Raw genomic sequence first — 21,037 nt, forward strand, 5'->3', positions numbered from 1 at the left:
TTCGTACAATATGATAATCAGTTTGTGGTACACTGTTGTTGTGCATATTTTGGGTCTTTTTTTTTGCTGTACAATGATATCCCACTGGTTCTGTGTATATATTGTGCACAATTGGTGTACATGTTATGTAAATAATGGATAGTTAAGTTATATATATGAAGTTTATAGCTTGGTTGTAATTGGAGTATTAGTATCATGTAATTTCAATTGCAGTATGTACAAGTGCATTAAAGGGTTACAGGTTATGCGACACAGTTGGGATAAAAAATCTGGCGTCTAATGCATTAATGAATGAGCGCAAAATTAAAAAAAATTGTCATATTATGACGCGTGACACGATACCAGGTTAATGAAATACTGTCATGACTAAAACGCTAAGATGGCATTAATAAAAAAATAGGACTGTCGTCTTACAATTAACGTAGTCAAATTTCATTGACTTTTATGACATTTGATTAAATGAAAAATGTCATGTGAAATCCACGCACAAGACAAAAAAATTAAAGGCAACGTCAACTGAAACATCTTTGAACGACAGCAACAAAGAGGAAAACTATGGTCATAACTTATCTACAATGACACAAACAATAATAAAAAAAAATTCGTATGACAAGAAAAAGGTCTATGGTTTTACATACTACAATGAAGGTTTATATAAAAAAAACTGTCATTAGAAATTATCCAATACTACGGTTTTGACAAAGTCGAACGTCGTTGTAACATGGAAAAGATGACAGACGCTTAGGAAGCGCGTGTCGTCTGTCGCGTCGAAAGATAATAGAACTCGACCGTCGTCTGATGCCTTATCAGACAGCAGCGAGCCCTGTGACAGATTTATATCGTGCGGGACGACGGTTTTGAACCATCGTCTGAAGAGGGTTTTGGCGTAGTGAATGGCTTATCGGCAGGAACAACAATTTTTTTACTGTTTAATTAATTAAACTCATAATTAGCATAAGTAAAAGAAAATTAATTAATTGTGATATAAAACTAGTACAAACCTGTATGTTCCTGGCTTAACCCAGATGAAGACCAATTCAGAATTATTAGGTGGAACAGAATCGATTAGAATTACATTAGACAAGTCAACTGCACCACTAATATGACTTAGGGCCCGTTTGTTTTACCTACTGTTTGCTATTGCTGTTTGCTATTGCTTCTTGCTGTTTGTTGTTGCTACTTGCTGTTACGGTTTACTGTTTGCTGTTGGAAAATGATGCTTTTCCAAAAAGCAGAGATTCTATGCTTTTGTAAAAGGCTACTTTTCAGGGGTAAAAGGCAAACAGGAAGTCACTAACCAAACACCTAATATTACTTTTCAGGTGTAAAAGACAAATAGGAGGTCACTAACCAAACACCTAAAACTCTCCATTTTGAAATGAAAATGCAAACAGAAGCACGAAAAGGAGCAACCAAACACCCCCTTAATATCATCATAATAAAACAACATATCTTCATTATTGTAGCTGCTGCAACCATTTCTTGATTTAACAATAACTTAGTAATTTTGAAGTGTGTTTTTTCTGATAATGTATGAAGCTTAATTAATTAAGTCTTCCATGTATTTATATTGTGATTATAGATATAATATTAATTCTTCATAAAAAGGTCAATGAAATTAGTGGTCGAAAACATCGTCAGCTAAACAAGTATTAATATTAATGGAGATCATGACAATGACATCAAAAGCCTCATGCCCGCCAAAATAGCTTCTGAATTTTATTTATTTTTTCTTTTTACTTTTGGATGAGTTGAATTCTGAAAATGGTTTTGAACCATTAGAAAAGTGATATCAATACAGAATGTTAGAGAGATAGGGCTGAGTTTGAGATTGAAAGAGATTTAGAGAGAGAGTGTGGGAGGGGTTATAGAGGGAATGAAATTTGAAGAGAAAGAAAGAAATAAAGGTAAGAAGGGGTAAATTACATACGTGGTGTACAACCTTTACCCATAATCACACTTTGGTGTACAACCAAAATTTTGTCACACTAAACCGTACAACCTTTTAGTGACCTCCCACTAAAGTGTACAGCCGGTAATTCTGACCGGTCAACGCCTGGTCAACGCGCCACCTCATCACTTTTAACCTCCTAACAAATAAAAGTGGGTCCCACCAAATATTAAATGACTAATTTAGTCTTAGTTATTTTTGTTTCACGTGGAGGCGGCAACCACTTCTCTCTCTCTCTCTGAAGGAGAACACCAAAACGGAAACGACACACCTACAGTAAACACTTCAAATTCCTTCTCCACCTTTGTCCCCGGCGCCGATGACATCCGACAATCAACGGCCCTGGTGATTTCGTTCGAGAATTCGGGAGTTTTAAAGGTGTCTTGTTCAATCCAAAATTGAAGTCACAAAACTTTGAGTTCAAAATTGTGTTTTTGAATTGAAACAGAAAAGAGGAGAAAGATCACTTAGATTTTAATCCTGTGGAACATTTTGTCGAACAATAACATAGCAAAAGTAAAATAGAAGAACACCATAGCAAAAGTTCAATCCTTGGCATCCTGAATCCAGATCTCCATAGGCCCAGAAAGCTGGAACGGAGCAAGAACAGGCAACACATTTCCGCCTTCTCACTCTGCTCCACCAATCCATTCTCATCACCAGGCCTAACACTTCCCTCTTCCTCCATTCTAAAAATGGGCAAATCTACATAATCCCATCGGTTCACATCCTCCAATAACTTAAACTGCTGGCCTATCAATATTCACCAGAATCTGTCAGTACTCCCTCGGCGCCGTCACTCAAACTTTCGCCGGCCAAGTCGGCACTCTAGATCTCGACGCGGTCTCTGTCGAGAACTCGGTCATCGTCGGCTTTATGTTTGGTATCATGGTACAATCAGTAACCCCTAAAACTCGATTTAATTTGAACTATTTTCCATTGATTAAAAAAAAGAAAAAACTAAATGTTGAACGATGGATCGACAACTTGGAATGGGAAACGCGCTCGAAACTCTCTGCGGGCAAGCATTTGGCGCAGGTCAAATTGACATGTTAGGAGTTTATTTGCAGAGATCTTGAGGAGTGGTGAAGACGATGGAAGAGGCGGAAGAGAGGAAGAGAGACGGGAGAGAGAAAAAGATGAATATTAATATAAAGAAAAATAAAAAATAAAAGAAAATGTTAGTAAAGGTAAATTAGTCATTTAATATTAGGTGAGACCCACTTTTATTTATTAGGAGGTTAAAATTGATGAGGTGACGCGTTGACCAGACGTTGACCGGTCAAAATTACCGGCTGTACATTTTAGTGGGAGGTCACTAAAAGATTGTACGGTTTAGTGTGACAAAATTTTGGTTGTACACCAAAGTGTGATTATGGGTAAAGGTTGTACACTACGTACAGTAAAACCTCCGTAAATTAATATTCGGTAAATTAATAAACTCTTTAAAATAATAATTTCTTATGGTCCCGACTTGGGCCAGTTCAAAAAATGATCCATTTTAATAAATTAATAAGATAATAATTTTCCGGAACAACCCTTTATAAATACATTCTATTATTACCTCTATAAATTAATAATTTTTCAAATACATATGCGAAATATATATAGATATACATACTTAGGATAATTTAGCAAAATATGAATCTATAATATTTTGTTTTTTCTTGAAATTTAAATCTAGTTGAATTTCATCTTTAACTATTCTCAGTGCATTCAAAAGTTCCGGTGTATCCTTGTCAAATTGTAAAAAAAAATTGTAAAGAGTGGATGATGCTATAATTGATTCCTTTCCTTTGACTGGTTTCAAAAGTACCAAATTATCCCCAGCTTCATCCTCATTTTTGGTATGATTTGAAACAACATTCCATATAAATTTATATAGTAATTCATTAACTATGATACATTGAATATTTTTAACATAAATACAATGAACTTCCAAGTTCAATTAACTTATATAATGCACATTTAATTTTATTTGTTTATTGATTTTAGACAAAAACTTTATTTAAATTAGTAATTTAAAATCACTCTATAAATTAATAATTATTAATTTATCGATTAATTAATAACTCTATAAATTAATAAAATTCCAGGTCCCAACATTATTAATTTACAGAGGTTTTACTGTATGTAATTTACCCAGGTAAGAAGATGAAGGGATAGATGGATAAGGGTAAAAGAGAGAAATTATAAAAATTGATTATTTTTTTATAATTTATGGGTCCCACATTTTGAATGAAAATGATGAGGTGACGTGTTGACCAGGCGTTGAACGGTCATTTTTACCGGTTGTACACCAAAGTGGGAGGTCACCTATAAGGTCGTACATATTAGTGAGATAAATTGAAGGTTGTACACCAAAATGTGAAATGAGGTAGAGGTTGTACACTATTGATGCAATTTACCCCAATTACCGGCTGCATACTTTAGTAGGAGGTAATCAAAAGATTGTACATTTTTATCTACAAAATTGAAAGTTGTACACCAAAATGGGGTAGGGATCCTCTAGAGTTGAAATGCCTCTAGAGTTGGTGGAGTTGTAATCTCAACCATTAATTACAAAATGAATGGATTAGATTTGATTTATAAATTCTAATATTTAATTAGTCATTTATTGATCAATCAAATCTCATCCATTCATTTTGTAATTTTGTAATTAATGGTTGAGATGCATATAACTCCATCAACTCTAGAGGATTTCAACTCTAAAGGATCTCTGCCCACCAAAATGTGAATAAGACAAACCTCATAATTTAACCCTGTGTTTGCAGATCAAGAAATCATATGAATTATTTTATACTTTCCAATTTTTTTAATAAACCTAATACTTGTTTTTTAAAACTAAAAACAGCTCCATCCAGCAGAAACAAACAATCCATATACTTATAATCTTGAGAGTAAAAAATAAATAAATCAAACATTAACAACAAACATAAAAACCAAACATCATAAAATCTTAAGCAATAAAAAATTAAACTTGATGTGAAGTGAAATCATTTCATTACAATGGAAAATTGTAAAAATATTCTTATAATACATATATCTTATAAAACCGGTCTAACGGTCCTGAGCAATTTTATCTCTAACATTTAAAATAATATAATTTTACTCGAAATGTCTAAAATGGTGTAATTTTAGATCTAACATTGACACTGAAAAGCAATTTTATTTCTAATATTGACAAATTGAGTCAATTTATCATCAAACTATCTTTTCAGTCACGAATCTTATCATCTACATTTCACATTTGCGCCATTTTATCGGTGATTAATAACAGATCAACAAACACATGAATAGAGGTGAAAAAATAAAATCAAAAAATTATACTGTAGTTTGTACGAGTTGGATAAAAAATCCAAATATTTTATCGAATTTAAAATTGTTAATCTCCAATTCTATTATTAAATCACAAAAAAAAAGATTTTTTTTTAGATCTAACTAATATGCAACTGGTGCAATATAAGGAACAAAATACCTGAGTTTTATAATGATGTATGAAATTGACGTATTTTATTATTAAATCACAAATTTTTTTTTTTTTTTAGATCTAACTAATATGCAACTGGTGCAATATAAGGAACAAAATATCTGAGTTTTATAATGATGTATGAAATTGACGTAACTTGTCAATATTAGAGTAAAATTGCTCTCCAACATTATAAATAAAATTGCATAATTTTAGACGTTGGGTATAAAATTGTCCCTGAGTATGATCGTTAGAAATATTTTTTCACTTTATCTTACAAATGTCAAATTATACAAGTGTCATATTATTTTTTTTTCTTTTGAAATTAATATATAATCACCCAACTATGACATTTTTTAATATTAATTTGACTAATTCTTACTCTCGAAGTTTATATTAAAAAAAAAGTGATATTGAAAAACAAGTTACAAAATAAATTATATTATTATTTTATGAGAAATTTTACAATACTTCGAAAGTAATACATCCGTCCAATGAAAATTGTTTTGTTTATCAGTAGTCGAACACTCGAGCATTATGCGAGTTATATAATATTATTTATTATAAATTTTTATAACAAATAAAATGATTTTTTTTTTTTGCATATTTCTCTTTTTATTGACATTTCAATGTTACTTCAAGAATGTATAAATTACATATATGGTGTATAACATTTACTTTGTTCCACAGCTTGGTGTACAACTTTTACCATGTTTCACACTTTGCTGTACAACCTTTCATTTCAAAATTGTTACTTTTTGAAAGTAATAGTTAGAGAAAGAGAAAGGGTAAAAGCGAGAGAAAGTGAGAGTTAGAGAGAAAATAGGTTGAAGAAGATCAGTGAATCTCTTTTTTTTTTGTTAAAAATTGGTGATGTGGCAGATTGATTAGGTTTGACAGGTAATTTTATCTACTTTTCATTTTAGTGGGAGGTCACATTTAGGTTATGCGTTTTGTATGTAAAAATGAAGATTATATACAAAAGTGTGAAACAAAGTAAAAGTTATACACCACGTATGTAATTTGCCCTTCCAAGAATACATTAAAAATTCTCGGAAGATTATGAGATTGTTTCTCTTATTTGTCCACCCAATCTAAGAGAAAGTATAACGGCCCGTTTGTTTCAGGTATTCATGTTTGCTGTTTGTTGTTGCTTTAACTATTTGTTGTTGCTAATGGACAGTAAATATTAGTTGTTTTCTATAAAAACAGTTGTTTTGGAATTTTACCAAACACTTTCTATCTCTTGTTTAGTGTTAAAAGGCAAAAAGCATTTCCGAAAAATGGAAATAAACGAGCACTGAATATAAAAAAATTCAATATAATTTATTTAAACTTAATAAAATAATGAATAAAAACTAAATCAATGCAAGAATATGAGGTTTTTTTCTAATGAAAACACAATATATTTTTATGAGTAGAAAGTGACAAAGAATAAACAATGAACAAACAAAAACAACATCAATGATTTAATAAACCAAAATATATATAAATAAAAAAAATTAATTACTAATACACATTACTTGTAAGACAATATTAACTTACTTATGAAGAAAATATTCATTAAACTAATATATTGTGAATTAGGTGAGACCAATTCTTGGTAGAGAAAGGAACAAAATGTATATAAATAAAAGAGATATGCTTCATAACATTTGGTAACTCATAATTTACAATATTATACACCTAAAGTCTATATTATGAATTTTAATCCAACAATCTCTCACTTGGACAAAATAAGTTATAAACATTTATAATGTCAAATATACTATCATATTTACTATAGATATATATCAACAATTTTGTCCATTAATTATGCCAACATGAAATCAAAGCAGAATCAGTCACCTTTAGCGTGACCTTACCAGCAATGATCACATATGTGCTCACATGTATTAGTATAGCCAAATGAAATGAATCAAGGATGGGTGTGTAGCATGAAAATTACATGTAATGTGATCTCAATGATACGGATTATTGACGTTTGAGTTAGTTTTGATCGTAAACTAATAAAAAGGTTCTTCTCTAACTAAACTAGAAGGAGTGAATCCCAAGATTTATGAGCTAAAACCCGTAAGAATCAAAGATTTCATTTTATAAAAGGGATGAACCCTAATACTCCTCAAAGAGAAACATAATAATTTGATTGATAAAAAGTTAAACATTACGAATGAAATAGATGAATTTCTATCATCTCTAAACGTAAAGATGAAATTACATATAAGAGCAAATACATACAAGTAAAATAGATGAAGCTTTTAAAGTGTAAAATGGGATAGAGGTAAATGGGTGGCATGAGTTGTATATAAGAGGTGATATGAATTGTAAATAAGGGTGACAAAGTTGTAATTAGGGGAAAGTTTGAGTGAGGGGCAAGATTGATCTTGTAAGGCATTTAAAGATTCCACACGATGTGTAGGCTTTTAATTCGAAATTGAACTGGTGATTTTGGAGGTTCATACGACATGTCGAATTCCCACACGGCATGTGAATTTCCAAAATGAGAATCGGGAGTTCAACATTAGATCCACACGGCGTGTGGTTATATTTTTCACCAAAAGGGTTTTCTCTTTGCTTTGGTGTGTTGCCCGTTTGACCCGACTTCGTCCACCACTCGTCGCCTCACATATCATCGACTGGATGCCCGCATCATTCACTCACTCTTGAAAAGAACTTGATCTCAAGTTACTTATTGAGTATGGACGAAGCTCGTTGATCTTGAACGGACTCAAAACTCTCAAATCGAACCAAAATATGGCTCGAAATGAATTCATGAAGTTCATTCCACAAATTTCTGGATTCACCTTCTTCACACGAACTTCATCCCATATTTCAACTTGTGACTCGTCCCAGTTCTCCTCCTCATGACATTCGTCTTCCACTTTCTACCGGCATCAAATGGGATATCTTGATGAAGCTTGTCGAACCACTCCTTAACAAGATCTTGCATTCTCTTCCAACTTCCCACAGCATGTCGAATGGACCAGCCTCGGACCTTCTCAATCGCCACTTCACTAGCTTGAAGTTTATCCACCAATTTTCTCCGCTCATAGCCGACCTCAAATGGAATGTCTCGGTGAAACATATCAACCTAATTCGGAGCGATCCCTTGAGCACTCTTCAAAAGCTCAACATGACTTTGAGTTGAATATTTCCGGAACATAGGGTACATGTTTATAAATTTTTAAATCACATAGTTTATAATTGAAAACTAGTGGAACCGCATGGTTTATTTTTGTACTTTTCCTATTATATATATTATATTATTTTTCGGAGATTTTTACGGGCGGGGTCGGGATCCCCACCGTTCAGGGATGTAACACCCACCCCGCCCAAATTTAATGTTCGGGACTAAATTTTCCTCCGCTCCAACCCTGCACGAAAAAAATTCGATTTTTCTCCGACTCTGTCGGTTCGGATCCCTACGGTTTTCCCCGTCCCATTTCCATCCCTAACCCGACCTAAGTCCGTCTAAGTCCACGGGTCAGGTTGGACCGGGCTTGGACCGGGCGTAACAGACTTTTATGTAAAAATACTCAGTACAAGCCCAAGCCGATATAAACCCGTCTAAATTAATAACATGTTGGCCTTAGACTGAGTGTTCTTACATCAAAGTCTGTTAGACTCGGCCCGAACCTGATCCAGCTTGAACCATGGACAATTCTAGTTTGTTAACGTGTGCTGAAATAGGTGTAGAAATGTAAATAAATCTCAAAGAGATCTAATTTTGTAATTTTCTCTTCAAAAATCTCAATCAACTTTATACACAATTATTATGATGAAGGTTTCGTATATTTTTCAATAAAAAAAACGGATAGAACAAATAGACATTTGGTAAATTACAACAACAAAATCCGCAAAATTGATAGGTAGGGACCTGTACTAGAATCACGTTACGTACATCATATATAAATATTTAAGATTAAGATTTTAACATATAGTTTTAAAAAAATAATTGGCATAATATCCATTCGACTCCCTAAATTAAGATTTTAAAATCAATTAGGACTTTATATTATTAAAATCATCAATTAAGTCTGTGAATCAAACAAAAATCATTCATTACATTCTTGTTTTAAACAAAAATCATCAATTGAGACCTTATAGAAAATCATTCAGTTGAACAGTTTCAGACCTTTATCCCCAAACTCATTTTGAACCAACATAAAAATTATTACAGTCTATATCAAATATTCACAGTTTCTCATTTTAAGATTAAATAAGAACACAATTGATGACTTTTGCTTAATTAGCGACCTGATTGATGATTTTGGTAAATTAAGGTCCTAATTAACTTTAAGGTCCCGTTTGGTAAGATGTAATGGGCTTCGTAATGGAATGACCATTACATTCAAGGCCCATTACCATGTTTAGTTGCATGTTGCAAATTTGTTGTAATGGAATGAGAAAATCATTAGTTAAATTTTGTTCAACAACTCTTGTAATCCTCATTACATAGAAAAATGATTTGAATTCTCATTACATCCAAAGCATGTAATTCTAATTCTTATTTTTAAACCTCAATCTAACCTCTCATTTATCAAATCTCACATCTTATCATTATTAAAAACACAAAAAGAGAAAAACATGGAAAATTGAAAACGGAAAAAAAAACGCAAAAAATGAAAAAATAATGGGAAACCGGAAAAAAAAACAAAAAACGGTGAAAATGTTGAAAATGGAAACTAAAAAACGAAAAACTATTCATTAATTTATTGATTTCAGTTAATATAATTTTATATTTGATTTCGATTCAAATTTCTTTCCATTTTTCGTGTTTTATGCTTTTCACGTTTTTCTCATTTTTCATGTTGTTCGTTTATTTTAATTATGTAAATAAAATTTTATAATTACATTTAATTAGGAAAACATAAGTATTGTAATGGTCATTACATTCTATCATTTTGTTTTTAGTTGTCAACCAAACATTGTAATAGAATCATCATTCCATTACATTACATTACAAATTTGATTACATTACAAATTTGATTACATTACATTGCATTACGGCATACCAAACGGACCCTAAAGCTTTAGTTTGGGAAGCTAAAATGTAGATAATGCCAACACAATTTAGGTGCCGTTTGGTTCGCGGAATAGAATGGAATGGAATAGAATGGTTATTCCAAAGGAATAGAATAGCAAAGAATGGAATAGAAATTCTTAGGAATTACAATTCCTATGTTTGGTTAATGGAATAAGGTAGAATGGAATAGATAATTTTTTTATTAAAAAGACAATATTATCCTCAAATGTAATTTCTTATTTATTTTAAAATTTTAATTTTTTACTATAAATTGTTCAAATATTTAATATATATTATTTTAAAAAATATATAAAAAATAGAAAAATGGGAAACACGAAAGACGAAAAAAACACGAAAAATACATTAAAAACGAAAAAACAATAAGAACATGAAAACAGAAAAATTGTAAAAACACGAAAAAAGAGAGGTAAAAAAACAAAAACAAAAGAAAAAAATGAGATAAAAGTGGAAAAGGGTGAAAACGCGAAAACATATAAACGTGTTAACACAAAAAAAAACACACGCAAAATATGAAAAAACACAAAAAAATGTGCAAACCGTAAAAAACACAAAAACATGAAAAAAGTGAAAAACACGAAAATGTGAAAAAAAAATGAAAAACGTGAAAAAATCGAAAAACAAGAAAACATGAAAGTGTTAAAAACACGAAAAATGCGTTTGTAACGTTTTTTTTATGTTTTTCCGTGTTTCCCAAGTTTTCTTGTTTTTTCCGTTTGTTCACGTTTTCGTATTTTTCACGTTTTGTCATGTTATTGTGTTTTATTTTGCATTTTTTCGATTTTTCACGTTTTAGTTTTTCGGTTTTTCCCCTTTTTGTTTTTTTTTGCGTTTTTGTATTTTTCGTATTTTGTTACTTTTTCGTGTTATTCACGTTTTTCCATGTTTTTCGTATTTTTTCATATTTTTTTGTTTTTAACGTTTTCGTGTTTTGTTTGCGTTTTTCGCATTTTCATGTTTTTCACATATTGTCACGTTTTTGTGTTTTAGCATTTTTCGTATTTTTTCGCATTTTCGTGTTTTTATTTTTCACGTTTTTTAATATTTCGTGTTTTGTCACTTTTTCGCGCTATTCCTATTTTGTGTTTTTCGTGTGTTTACTTTTTTTTTGCGTCTTCGTGTTTTTCGCATTTGTTCATGTTTTCATGTTTTTCGCGTATTTTATTTTTTGCATATTCTCGTGTTTGTAACATTTTCACATTTTTCATGTTTCATATTTTTCGTATTTTTACATTTTTTAACGTTTTCGTCATTTTTCCATTTTTCACGTTTTATATGATATAAATTATGGATTGACCAAAATTTATAAGATTTGGGAAAGTGATTAGAGAGAAGATTGAAGATTTAATGGAGGATAATTTTGTAAATTACAAAAATATAATATTAGGAATAGGCTATTCCTAACCTAAATTGAAGAATAGTTATTCCATGAAATCAATGAATAGGGATTCCATGGAATAGCTATTCCATAAAAAAAAATCAACCAAAGGTGGGAATAACTATTCTTTAGGAATAGACTATTCTATTCCCCCTCTATTCCGCGAACCAAACGAGCCCTTAGGGTTTAGAATATAGTATTTTATTTTAAATTTCACTTAAAAAATAAATTAATAATTTTTGCTGTAAATTTTTTTTATGATTTTTATATTGAGATTTAAAATTTTTGAGAAAATAATTATAATTAATGGGGTGTTTGGTAGCTACTTTTCATGCTACTCTTTGTCTTTTCACTTCAAAATTGAGAGTTTTAGGTATTTAGTTAGTGACCTCCTGTTTGCATTTTACACCTGAAGATGAGTCTTTTACAAAAGCAGTGAATCCCCGTTTTTTAGAAAAACAGTTTTTTCCAACAGCAAACCGTATGTAAAATAAACGGGCGCTAAGGTTATCAATAGGTAGGCAGATAGTAAGAGGGTGTATAAAGAGCTCTTATGAATAAAGCAGCAAATTTAGAGAGGTCCAATTTTTTTTTATTATACAATATATATTTAAATAAAATAATTTTAATTATGTTTATTATGTAAAAAATTAAGTTAATGTTTATTATGGAAAAAATCAAGTTACTTGTCGACTTAAATCAAGTTAATGTTGACGATTTTTTCACGCCCTTACCTTGTATTAGGGTTCTCGATGTTCTTACCCTAACTTAGGGTTTACGTAACCAGCTTTTCAACCTAGCCACCACATACCGCCATCAACCACCGTAAGCTATACACCTACACACCACCAACACCACCTGCTTATACAGATCAATCCATCAAAACACACAGAAAACCACACTAATGGACGAACTAGCCAATAACTACCTACAACTTTCGCTTGAGGAGGAAGAAACCGCACCAGTAGTCACGTTGGAAGCTGAAACTCTACCAGCCTACGATCTTTGATGGAGCTGCGTAGGAAGATTTATCACTGACAAGCCTATCAACATAGAAGGTATGAAGATTACACTGTCGAAGCTTTGGAAACCAGCCGGAGGAATATCCATTATCGAGATGAACGAAGAACGCTTCTTATTCCAGTTTAATCACGCGTTCGATATAAATGCGATACTTAATGGCGGACCATGGACGTTTGAGAATAAACTGCTGATAACTAAAAGAGTCTTCCGACCGGAGGAAATCCTATCAATCGACCTACATGAATCTGCGTTTTGGATACAACTACACGGACTACCAGTGGGATTCAGAACTGAGAAAATCGCAGCAGCTTGTGGCAGTTTCGTAGGACCAGTTCTACGCACAGACCCCTGCGACTACATGGAACCGTTTCATGGATATCTACGAGTTCAAGTTCAGATGGATGTGAGGAACACACTGAAAAGAAGAACGAAACTTGGAAGATCAGCAACATACTGGTTCTGGGTGAATATTAAATATGAAAGATTACCACACTTTTGCTTCTACTGTGGATTAATCGGACACAATGCTCGGGATTGCACGGCTTACCGAATGTTAAACGACCCAAACGCACCGACACTGTATGGCCCATATCTTCGTGCTGCACCACGCAGGAACACGCAGAATACATCACCTTGGCTCAAAAGCACACCAATTCTGATATCGCAGGAAACCAGAAATCCAAACCTAACAGACAGTTTAATACAGACGCAGGAGAGACTGACACAACAAGTTAACGAGGAGGAGGAACTAAGAATCATCACTGAACAGAAACGTAAACGCCAAACATTAGAGGAATCAGACAAGAATGCAATGGAAGGAGTCACAAATGAAAAAGAGATATCGGCATGCCTAAATACACAGGCCAGCCGGAAGCTATGAAACTGTTAAGCTGGAACTGTCGAGGAGTGGGTAACCTCGCAACAGTTCGGGAGCTGAAAGAGCTCATATCCACCCACAAACCTTCCATTATTTTTCTAATGGAAACCATGATAAGTAAAGAGACAGTAACACAAGTAAGGAACAACATTGGCTTCAACCGGTGTTTTGCAGTGGATAGTTACCGAGGGGGAGGTGGAGTGGCACTGTTCTGGAAAGAGGATACAAAGGTAAATCTGAACAAATTTGGTGGTAATTTCATTGATGTCTCAATCCTTGAAGAAAACACCACTATGTGGAGATTCACCAGCTTCTACGGTTTCCCCAAAAGGAGCAGACGGTCGGCATCATGGCAGTGTATGAAGGACCTATATCGAATCTCAAATCAGCCATGGCTAGTAATGGGAGACCTGAATGATATGATGTACTCTTTTGAGAAACGGGGTGGACGAAGCCACCCGTTTGCACTATTATCGGGCTTCACTGACAGACTAAACCAATGCAATTTAACAGAAGTATACATGAAAGGGTATCCATTCACATGGACACGGAACAGACAGCTACAAGACATGATCGAGGAGAAACTAGACAGAGGCGTCGCAACACCATCATGGCATGACATGTTTCCAGATGCAAGCATTATGAACATCTGTACAACACAATCAGACCACTCTGCATTACTGCTGTCAGTCGACGAACCGCAGAGAGGAAGACCGGCGAACTTTAGATATGAAAATGCATGGGGTTTAAATGATGACTGCAGAAATCTAATTCAGCAGCAATGGGAAGCGACATCCATACTGAACTTCACGGACAGACTTAACAACTGCCGAGCCGAAATCCAGAGATGGGGAACAGCATATAAAAATCAGTTCAAAGGTAAAACGGTGCGTCTGAAACGGCAATTAGAAGAGTTCAGAGGACCGACACACAAGGAAAACTTTCAACGCATCAGTAAGGAGTTGGATTATACGCGACTAGAACAAGAAATGTACTAGAAGCAACGAGCGAAAATTCAATGGCTTCAGGAGGGCGATAACAATTCACGCTTCTTTCATACATCGGTACGAAGCAGACGAAAGAAGAATGATTTCTATGGCCTAAACACAAATGACGGCACACATCTGACATGGACAACAGGACTCGCGGAAGCAATCCAACAGCACTTCATGGAACTATTCATGACTCAGGGGACAACGAACTTGAATATTATTGAAACAGTGAACAGTAAACTGACAGCGAGCCAAAAACAGAGACTTGAATGAGAATTTATGGAAGCAGAAATTAAACAGGCAGTATTTGCAATGCATCCGGACAAAGCACCAGGGCCAGACAGACTGAACCCGAGATTTTTCCAGCAATATTGGAATACCATTGGCGGAACTGTTGCACAATATTGCACCATGTGTCTAAACTCTGGAGATTTCCCACATCAGCTCAATAGCACCAATATAATCCTAATCTCGAAGAAGCAACCTCCAGTAGCAATGACAGATTTGCGTCCTATAGCGTTGTGCAATGTACTGATGCGAGTTTTGACAAAGGTATTAGCAAACAGAATCAAATCCATTCTACCGTCAATCATCTCTCCAGCGCAAAGTGCATTCATCCCCAAACGATCAATCACTGACAATATTATGATAGCATATGAAGCATGACATGCGCTGAGACTTGGCAAAGGAGGAAGGAAAGGTTATGCTGCACTAAAAATCGATATGTCAAAAGCCTACGACCGAATCGAATGGGATTTCCTCTGGGCAGTACTACAACATTTCAACTTCCCTATGCGCATAGTGGAGTTAATTATGAAATGCGTGTCGATAGTGGAATACCAAATCTCAAATAGAAACGCGTCCTTCGTACCTTTCAAGCCGTCAAGAGGACTTAGACAGGGTGACCCGCTTTCTCCATATCTCTTCATATTATGCACAGAAGTCCTAACCTCACTCATGAAAAGAGCGGAAGATCTGGGAAATATTCATGGCTGCCGTATCTGCAGAGGAGCCCCAACTATCTCACATCTATTATTTGCAGACGACAGCTATTTTTTCTTTCAGGCAACAATTGAAGAATGCGGAGCTATACAAAACATCTTCCAAATCTATGAAGCAGCATCGGGTCAGAAAATCAATTTCGAGAAATCAAAGATTATGTTCAGTTCAAAGGTGCCACAGGAGAGAATGACAGAATTAGCACAGCGGCTAGGAGTCCAAATAGTCGACACATAGGATACATACCTGGGCTTACCATCATCCATAGGTAGGAATCGCACAGCGGCCTTCTCATACATTATCGACAGACTCATACGCAGACTGAAGGGGTGGCTGACAAGCAGAATATCACAAGGAGGAAAAGAGACATTAATCAAATCAGTAGCTCAAGCGCTACCATCCTATGTCATGCAGGTTTTTGCTCTCCCCAAAACAATATGTGATAGAATAGAGATTATGTTGAACAGTTACTGGTGGGGGCGTGGAGTTAAATGGAAAGCGTGGAAATACCTTTGTGTACGTAAACAATGGGGCGGCTTAAACTTTCGAAGATTCCAGGAATTCAACCTTGCCTTACTCGGCAAGCAGGCATGGCGGTTCCTCACACAACCAGAAAGCCTGGTATCAAAAATTTTCAAAGCCCGGTACTTTCCGCAATCGGACTTCAGGGAGGCACAACTAGGCAACAATCCGAGTATAATATGGGCTAGCATCTACAAAAGTCGCACACTCCTAGCAGACGGAATCAGAAATCGAATTGGTAATGGCCAGAAGACTCGGATTTGGCGTGATAAATGGCTTAATACGGCAGCAGGTCTACCGAACAGATCAGAAGAACTACAACAGGGGATACAGTAGACGGACTCATTCAGAATGGCCGCTGGAATGCACACTTACTGTCAGAATTATTCTCACGGGAGGATCAGCAGAACATTCTTCAAATTCCAATACTCATAAGTGAAATTGAAGATTGTTTAAGTTGGCGGTGGGAAAAACGAGGCTCTTACAGTGTTAAATCAGCTTATTTTGCTTTGACGGCTCAGCACCCAAGGCCCGCGGAGGAGATATGTGAAGCTCTGTGGAATAAGCTATGGCAAATGTCGTGCCCACCGAAAGTTAAAAACTTCCTATGGCGTGCAGCCTGGAATATCCTACCAACAAATGACAACCTTCAAATTCGACAGGTTCAAGTTAACATTTTATGCCCTTTGTGTATGCAGGAACCGGAATCAATCGAACATCTATTCCTGAAATGCGGGTAACAAGGAGAATATGGCAACAAGCGAGAATGACAAATGCTGTTAACCAGCGAGACGGCGTGACCTTTACACAATGGTGGCGAGAGGCGCTGATACGCGAATCACCAGAAACAACAAGGAACTGGGCATCGCTCCTCTGGTTCATCTGGTATAGCAGAAACCAATGTGTCTGGGAAAGAAAACAAGTCATACCTGCCGATGTTGCAAACCGGGCGACAAGCTTCATTCTTTCATGGCGACGTGCGCAACAGTCGAATCCGACAAATGCCGAACAAGACACAACGACAAACCGATGGATAGCGCCCACTGCAGGCATCAAACTGAATTTCGACGATGCTGTCCGAATAAACGCAAATCGTTTTGGTTTTGGAGCTGTACTGAGAGACACACAAGGACAATTCATAGCAGCCAGATATGGAGCAGAGACCGGAATCATTGACCCGACAATAGCAGAAGCCATCTCGTGTAGAGAAGCACTAAGCTGGATCAAAGAGAGAGAAGACCAAATAGTCGAAGTTGAGGGAGATGCGCAAACGATTATCAACTCGTTGCTAAAGGAAGATGAAGATGATCTTTCTAGTCTAGGAACTATATTAGCAGACTGAAGTATGCTTGCTAATTCAATCCCTAGTTTAAAATTTCATTTTGTTCGTAGGAATGCTAACCGGGTGGTTGATGAAGCAGCTCGTTTAGGATTAGATACCTCTTCTACGATAGTAACTAACATTATCCCCTCAACGATTGTAAGCCTTATGGTTGTTTTTTGAGTAATATATTCTTTCATTCTTGATTCAAAAAAAAAAATCAAGTTAATGTTATTATATTTAACAGGAAGTCTAAGAGTCTCTTACTACTGCAATTTTTTTTAGAGAAAAACATCTCAAGATCTAATTTTTTTCATTTAGCATAAGATCCTAAAAATATTTAAAACGGTCTTGTAAATAGAGTAAAATGAGTATAAGGACCTTTTCCCCACCGTCACCGGCTAGATGAAGAATCTCTATTTTCATCCCTATTTATAAAATGTTAAAAATATAGTCATCATCATTTATATAGGATTAGGTGAAATTTAAAATTTTATCTTTTAATACAATTATTTAAATAGAATTTATAAAATATTAGTATATTTGAAAAAAAAAATCGATTATAATAATTTATAAATAATACGATTAATCTATCAAATAAATAAAAACGAATACAATATAAAAACAAACATCTAGGGTGTTTGCTATGGTTACTTTGTTTTTTACAAAGTACCGTTACTTGGTGTGGTTTTCACCATTGGATTAATTTTATGCTCTATCATCCAATGGTGAAAACCACACCAAGTAACGGTACTTTGTAAAAAACAAAGTAACCATAGCGGGCACCAACATCTAGAAATAGTCTAATACATCGTTAACCCCTATACCTATAAAAAAAAAGTTAAATGTTTCGTATACTTTAAAAACATCGTATAACTTGTTTAAAATAATCTATTTATTTATCCACTAAAATCCACGTGATGAGCAATATGAAATCTTGAATAAGTTGAAGTACGTATGCCATAAGTAAGTTGTGAGGCCAGTTGATGAGATGGATCAATAAGAGAGCCAATAAATTACTTTAATCATGTTCGTGAGGTAAATTTGTCATTTTAAACGTACAGGACGAGAAAAAGTACTTGTAGCCATAGATAAGCTCTCAAATCCATAATAACTAGGTCGAAACTTGACCTGCTAGAACTAACTCTCGTCGGATCGATAATCCCTGTCCCGTTTACATAACACGTTCCTCAATTCTCACCGGAAACCCGCCTCTCATCTTCGCAGTCAAGTACGAATAAAATTCCGGCTCAACTCCGGGCTCCATCACCGGAACCACCTTAAACTTACTCAAAACTCCGGCCACCACTCTCTTCATTTGCAAAAAAGCCATTTCTTTTCCCAAACAAATCCTTGGCCCACCTTGAAAAACCGGATAAGTATAAGCATCTCTCCCCACAAAACTCCACTTACCGGAATCTCCATCTCGCCGGAGCCATCTCTCCGGTTTATACTCCGCCCAATCGGACCCCCACAACATCGCCAATCTCCCCATCGCAAACGGATGATAAGTAACCGCCGTCCCTTTCTTCACCGCCGTTCCATCCGGCCAAACATCATCGTCTTCCGCAAATTTCGTATCCGCCGGCACCGGCGGATACAACCTCATACTCTCACATAAAGCAGCATGAGTATAAACCATACTCCTCACTTCTTCAAAAACCGGCGTCTCCGTTTCCGATTTCTCGGTTATCTCGTTAATTATTTCCGTTTCGGCGTCTGGATTTTCCGATAATACCCAGAAAAACCACGTTAAAGCTGCGGAAGTCGTGTCTCGGCCGGCGATTATGAAGCTAATTACAATATCAGTAACAAATTTCTCATCGGAGTGACCGGAGCTTAAAAATCGTGACAAAAGATCAACCGATTCAATTGATTTTTCCGTTTTCAATTCCCCCTTCTTCTCCTTAACTAATTTCACCGCAAAATCACGAACTTCCGCCACCGCTTCCCGGAGTTTCCTCTCCGATCCGACATTGAAAAACCTCCTGATTTTCCAGAGCAACGAATTAAACCTCTCGCTACTTATCCTAACTCCATCTTCAAAAGCTCGAGCAAATTTTTCCTCCGGGAGAGACGGTAAAAGATATTGGGGATCATACCCAAACGCAATCTGACAAATATTATCAAACATAAATCTCTGAAGAACATCCTGAAAATCGATAATCTCCCGAGTTTTAGCGGCGGAGGAAAGAATTGGGATTAACCGGCGGGATAACTCAGTATCAACGACGGTTTCGATAAATTTCCGGAGCGATTTGGTGTTGAATTCATGAGAAGCGATTTGACGCTGGAATTTCCAGGTATCGCCGTCGGCATTAAAGATGCCGTTCCCGAGGAAATCAGAGAGGATAGTACGGAAATCGTTGCCTTTCTGGTAATTGTGGAAGCGAGTTTTGAGGATGTGTTGAACATTGGCGGGGTTTCCGGTGACGATGCGGCGGCCGCCGGTGGGGTGGAAGAGGGTGAAAGTTGCAGAAGGTGAGTTTTGGAGAATTGAAGATATCCATTGAGCTCGGCGATTCCAATTTGCTTTGAGATCGAAGTAATGGCCGATTATAGGGTATGATTTTGGGAGATTTGGGGAGGTTTTGGGGGATCTGAAAATGGAGAGGATGATTAGGGGAAAAAGGAGGAGGAAAAATGAGAAGAAGAGTTGGAGAATGAAAGTCAACATGATGATTGTGGATACGATGAGTTTTAGGAGTTAGACACTTGTTTGGGTACTTATAGAGAAATTTTATAATACGGAAGTAATACTCTCGATCAATCAAAATTATTTTGAATACTACTGTATGAATATAATTGGTGGGTAAATTATACCTATGATCACTGAAATTTACCCATTTAACATTTTAGTCACTGAACTTCAATTCTTAACAACATGATTATTGAACATTATATTTTTTTAACCATCAGTGGCTACTCAACAACTCAAAAGGACCGTTGACAGCTTCAAAATAAGAAATTCGAAGAGTTAATGATATTCTAAGGAACTTTAATTCTTGAAATTTTTTATTTTGAGGTCATTTAAGTTTTGTTTGGTTAGGAGAGAGAGTGAATTTTTAGAGAGAGGAAGCTCCAAAAAAATGTGATTTTATAAAATAAAAGATGTGGTTTTATGGTAAATGTCGTTCTGAACAACTTTAATTCTTGAATATTTTTATTTTGAGATTGTTAATGGTCATTTTGAGGAGTTAGTTAAAGTTGAGTGGCTATGGATGTTAAAAAAAATGTCAAATTCTCTGATCATACCGTTAAGAATTGAAGTTCAGTGTTAAAATAGATAAAATCCAATGGTCATGTGTGTAATTTATCCCAAAATAAAATTGAAGGATAAAAAATATTTGTACCCCATTGAATTAGTGGATTACTAAACCCAGCCATGAATTCCGACCCCAGCCCCATGAAAAGACCAAACTACCATTTACCTAAAATTTGAAAAAACACAAAACCTCTCA

General features: G+C 35.1%; 1 protein-coding gene across 1 annotated transcript; it reads right to left on the minus strand.

Annotated features, from left to right (window-relative positions):
• Positions 1-18,563: 18,563 nt before the first annotated feature.
• On the minus strand, positions 18,564-20,262 carry LOC136216842 (cytochrome P450 94A1-like). Its single transcript, XM_066003391.1, has one exon. It carries the CDS (start codon positions 20,251-20,253, stop codon positions 18,751-18,753), a length of 1,503 nt encoding a protein of 500 aa, XP_065859463.1. The 5' UTR covers positions 20,254-20,262; the 3' UTR covers positions 18,564-18,750.
• Positions 20,263-21,037: the final 775 nt, after the last annotated feature.

Source organism: Euphorbia lathyris, chromosome 2 (assembly GCF_963576675.1).
Source record: "Euphorbia lathyris chromosome 2, ddEupLath1.1, whole genome shotgun sequence".
Lineage (NCBI taxonomy): Eukaryota > Viridiplantae > Streptophyta > Magnoliopsida > Malpighiales > Euphorbiaceae > Euphorbia > Euphorbia lathyris.

Excerpts from the sequence above, each read along its gene's own strand:
- LOC136216842 (XM_066003391.1), bottom strand. The coding sequence starts at position 20,253 with ATGTTGACTTTCATTCTCCAACTCTTCTTCTCATTTTTCCTCCTCCTT.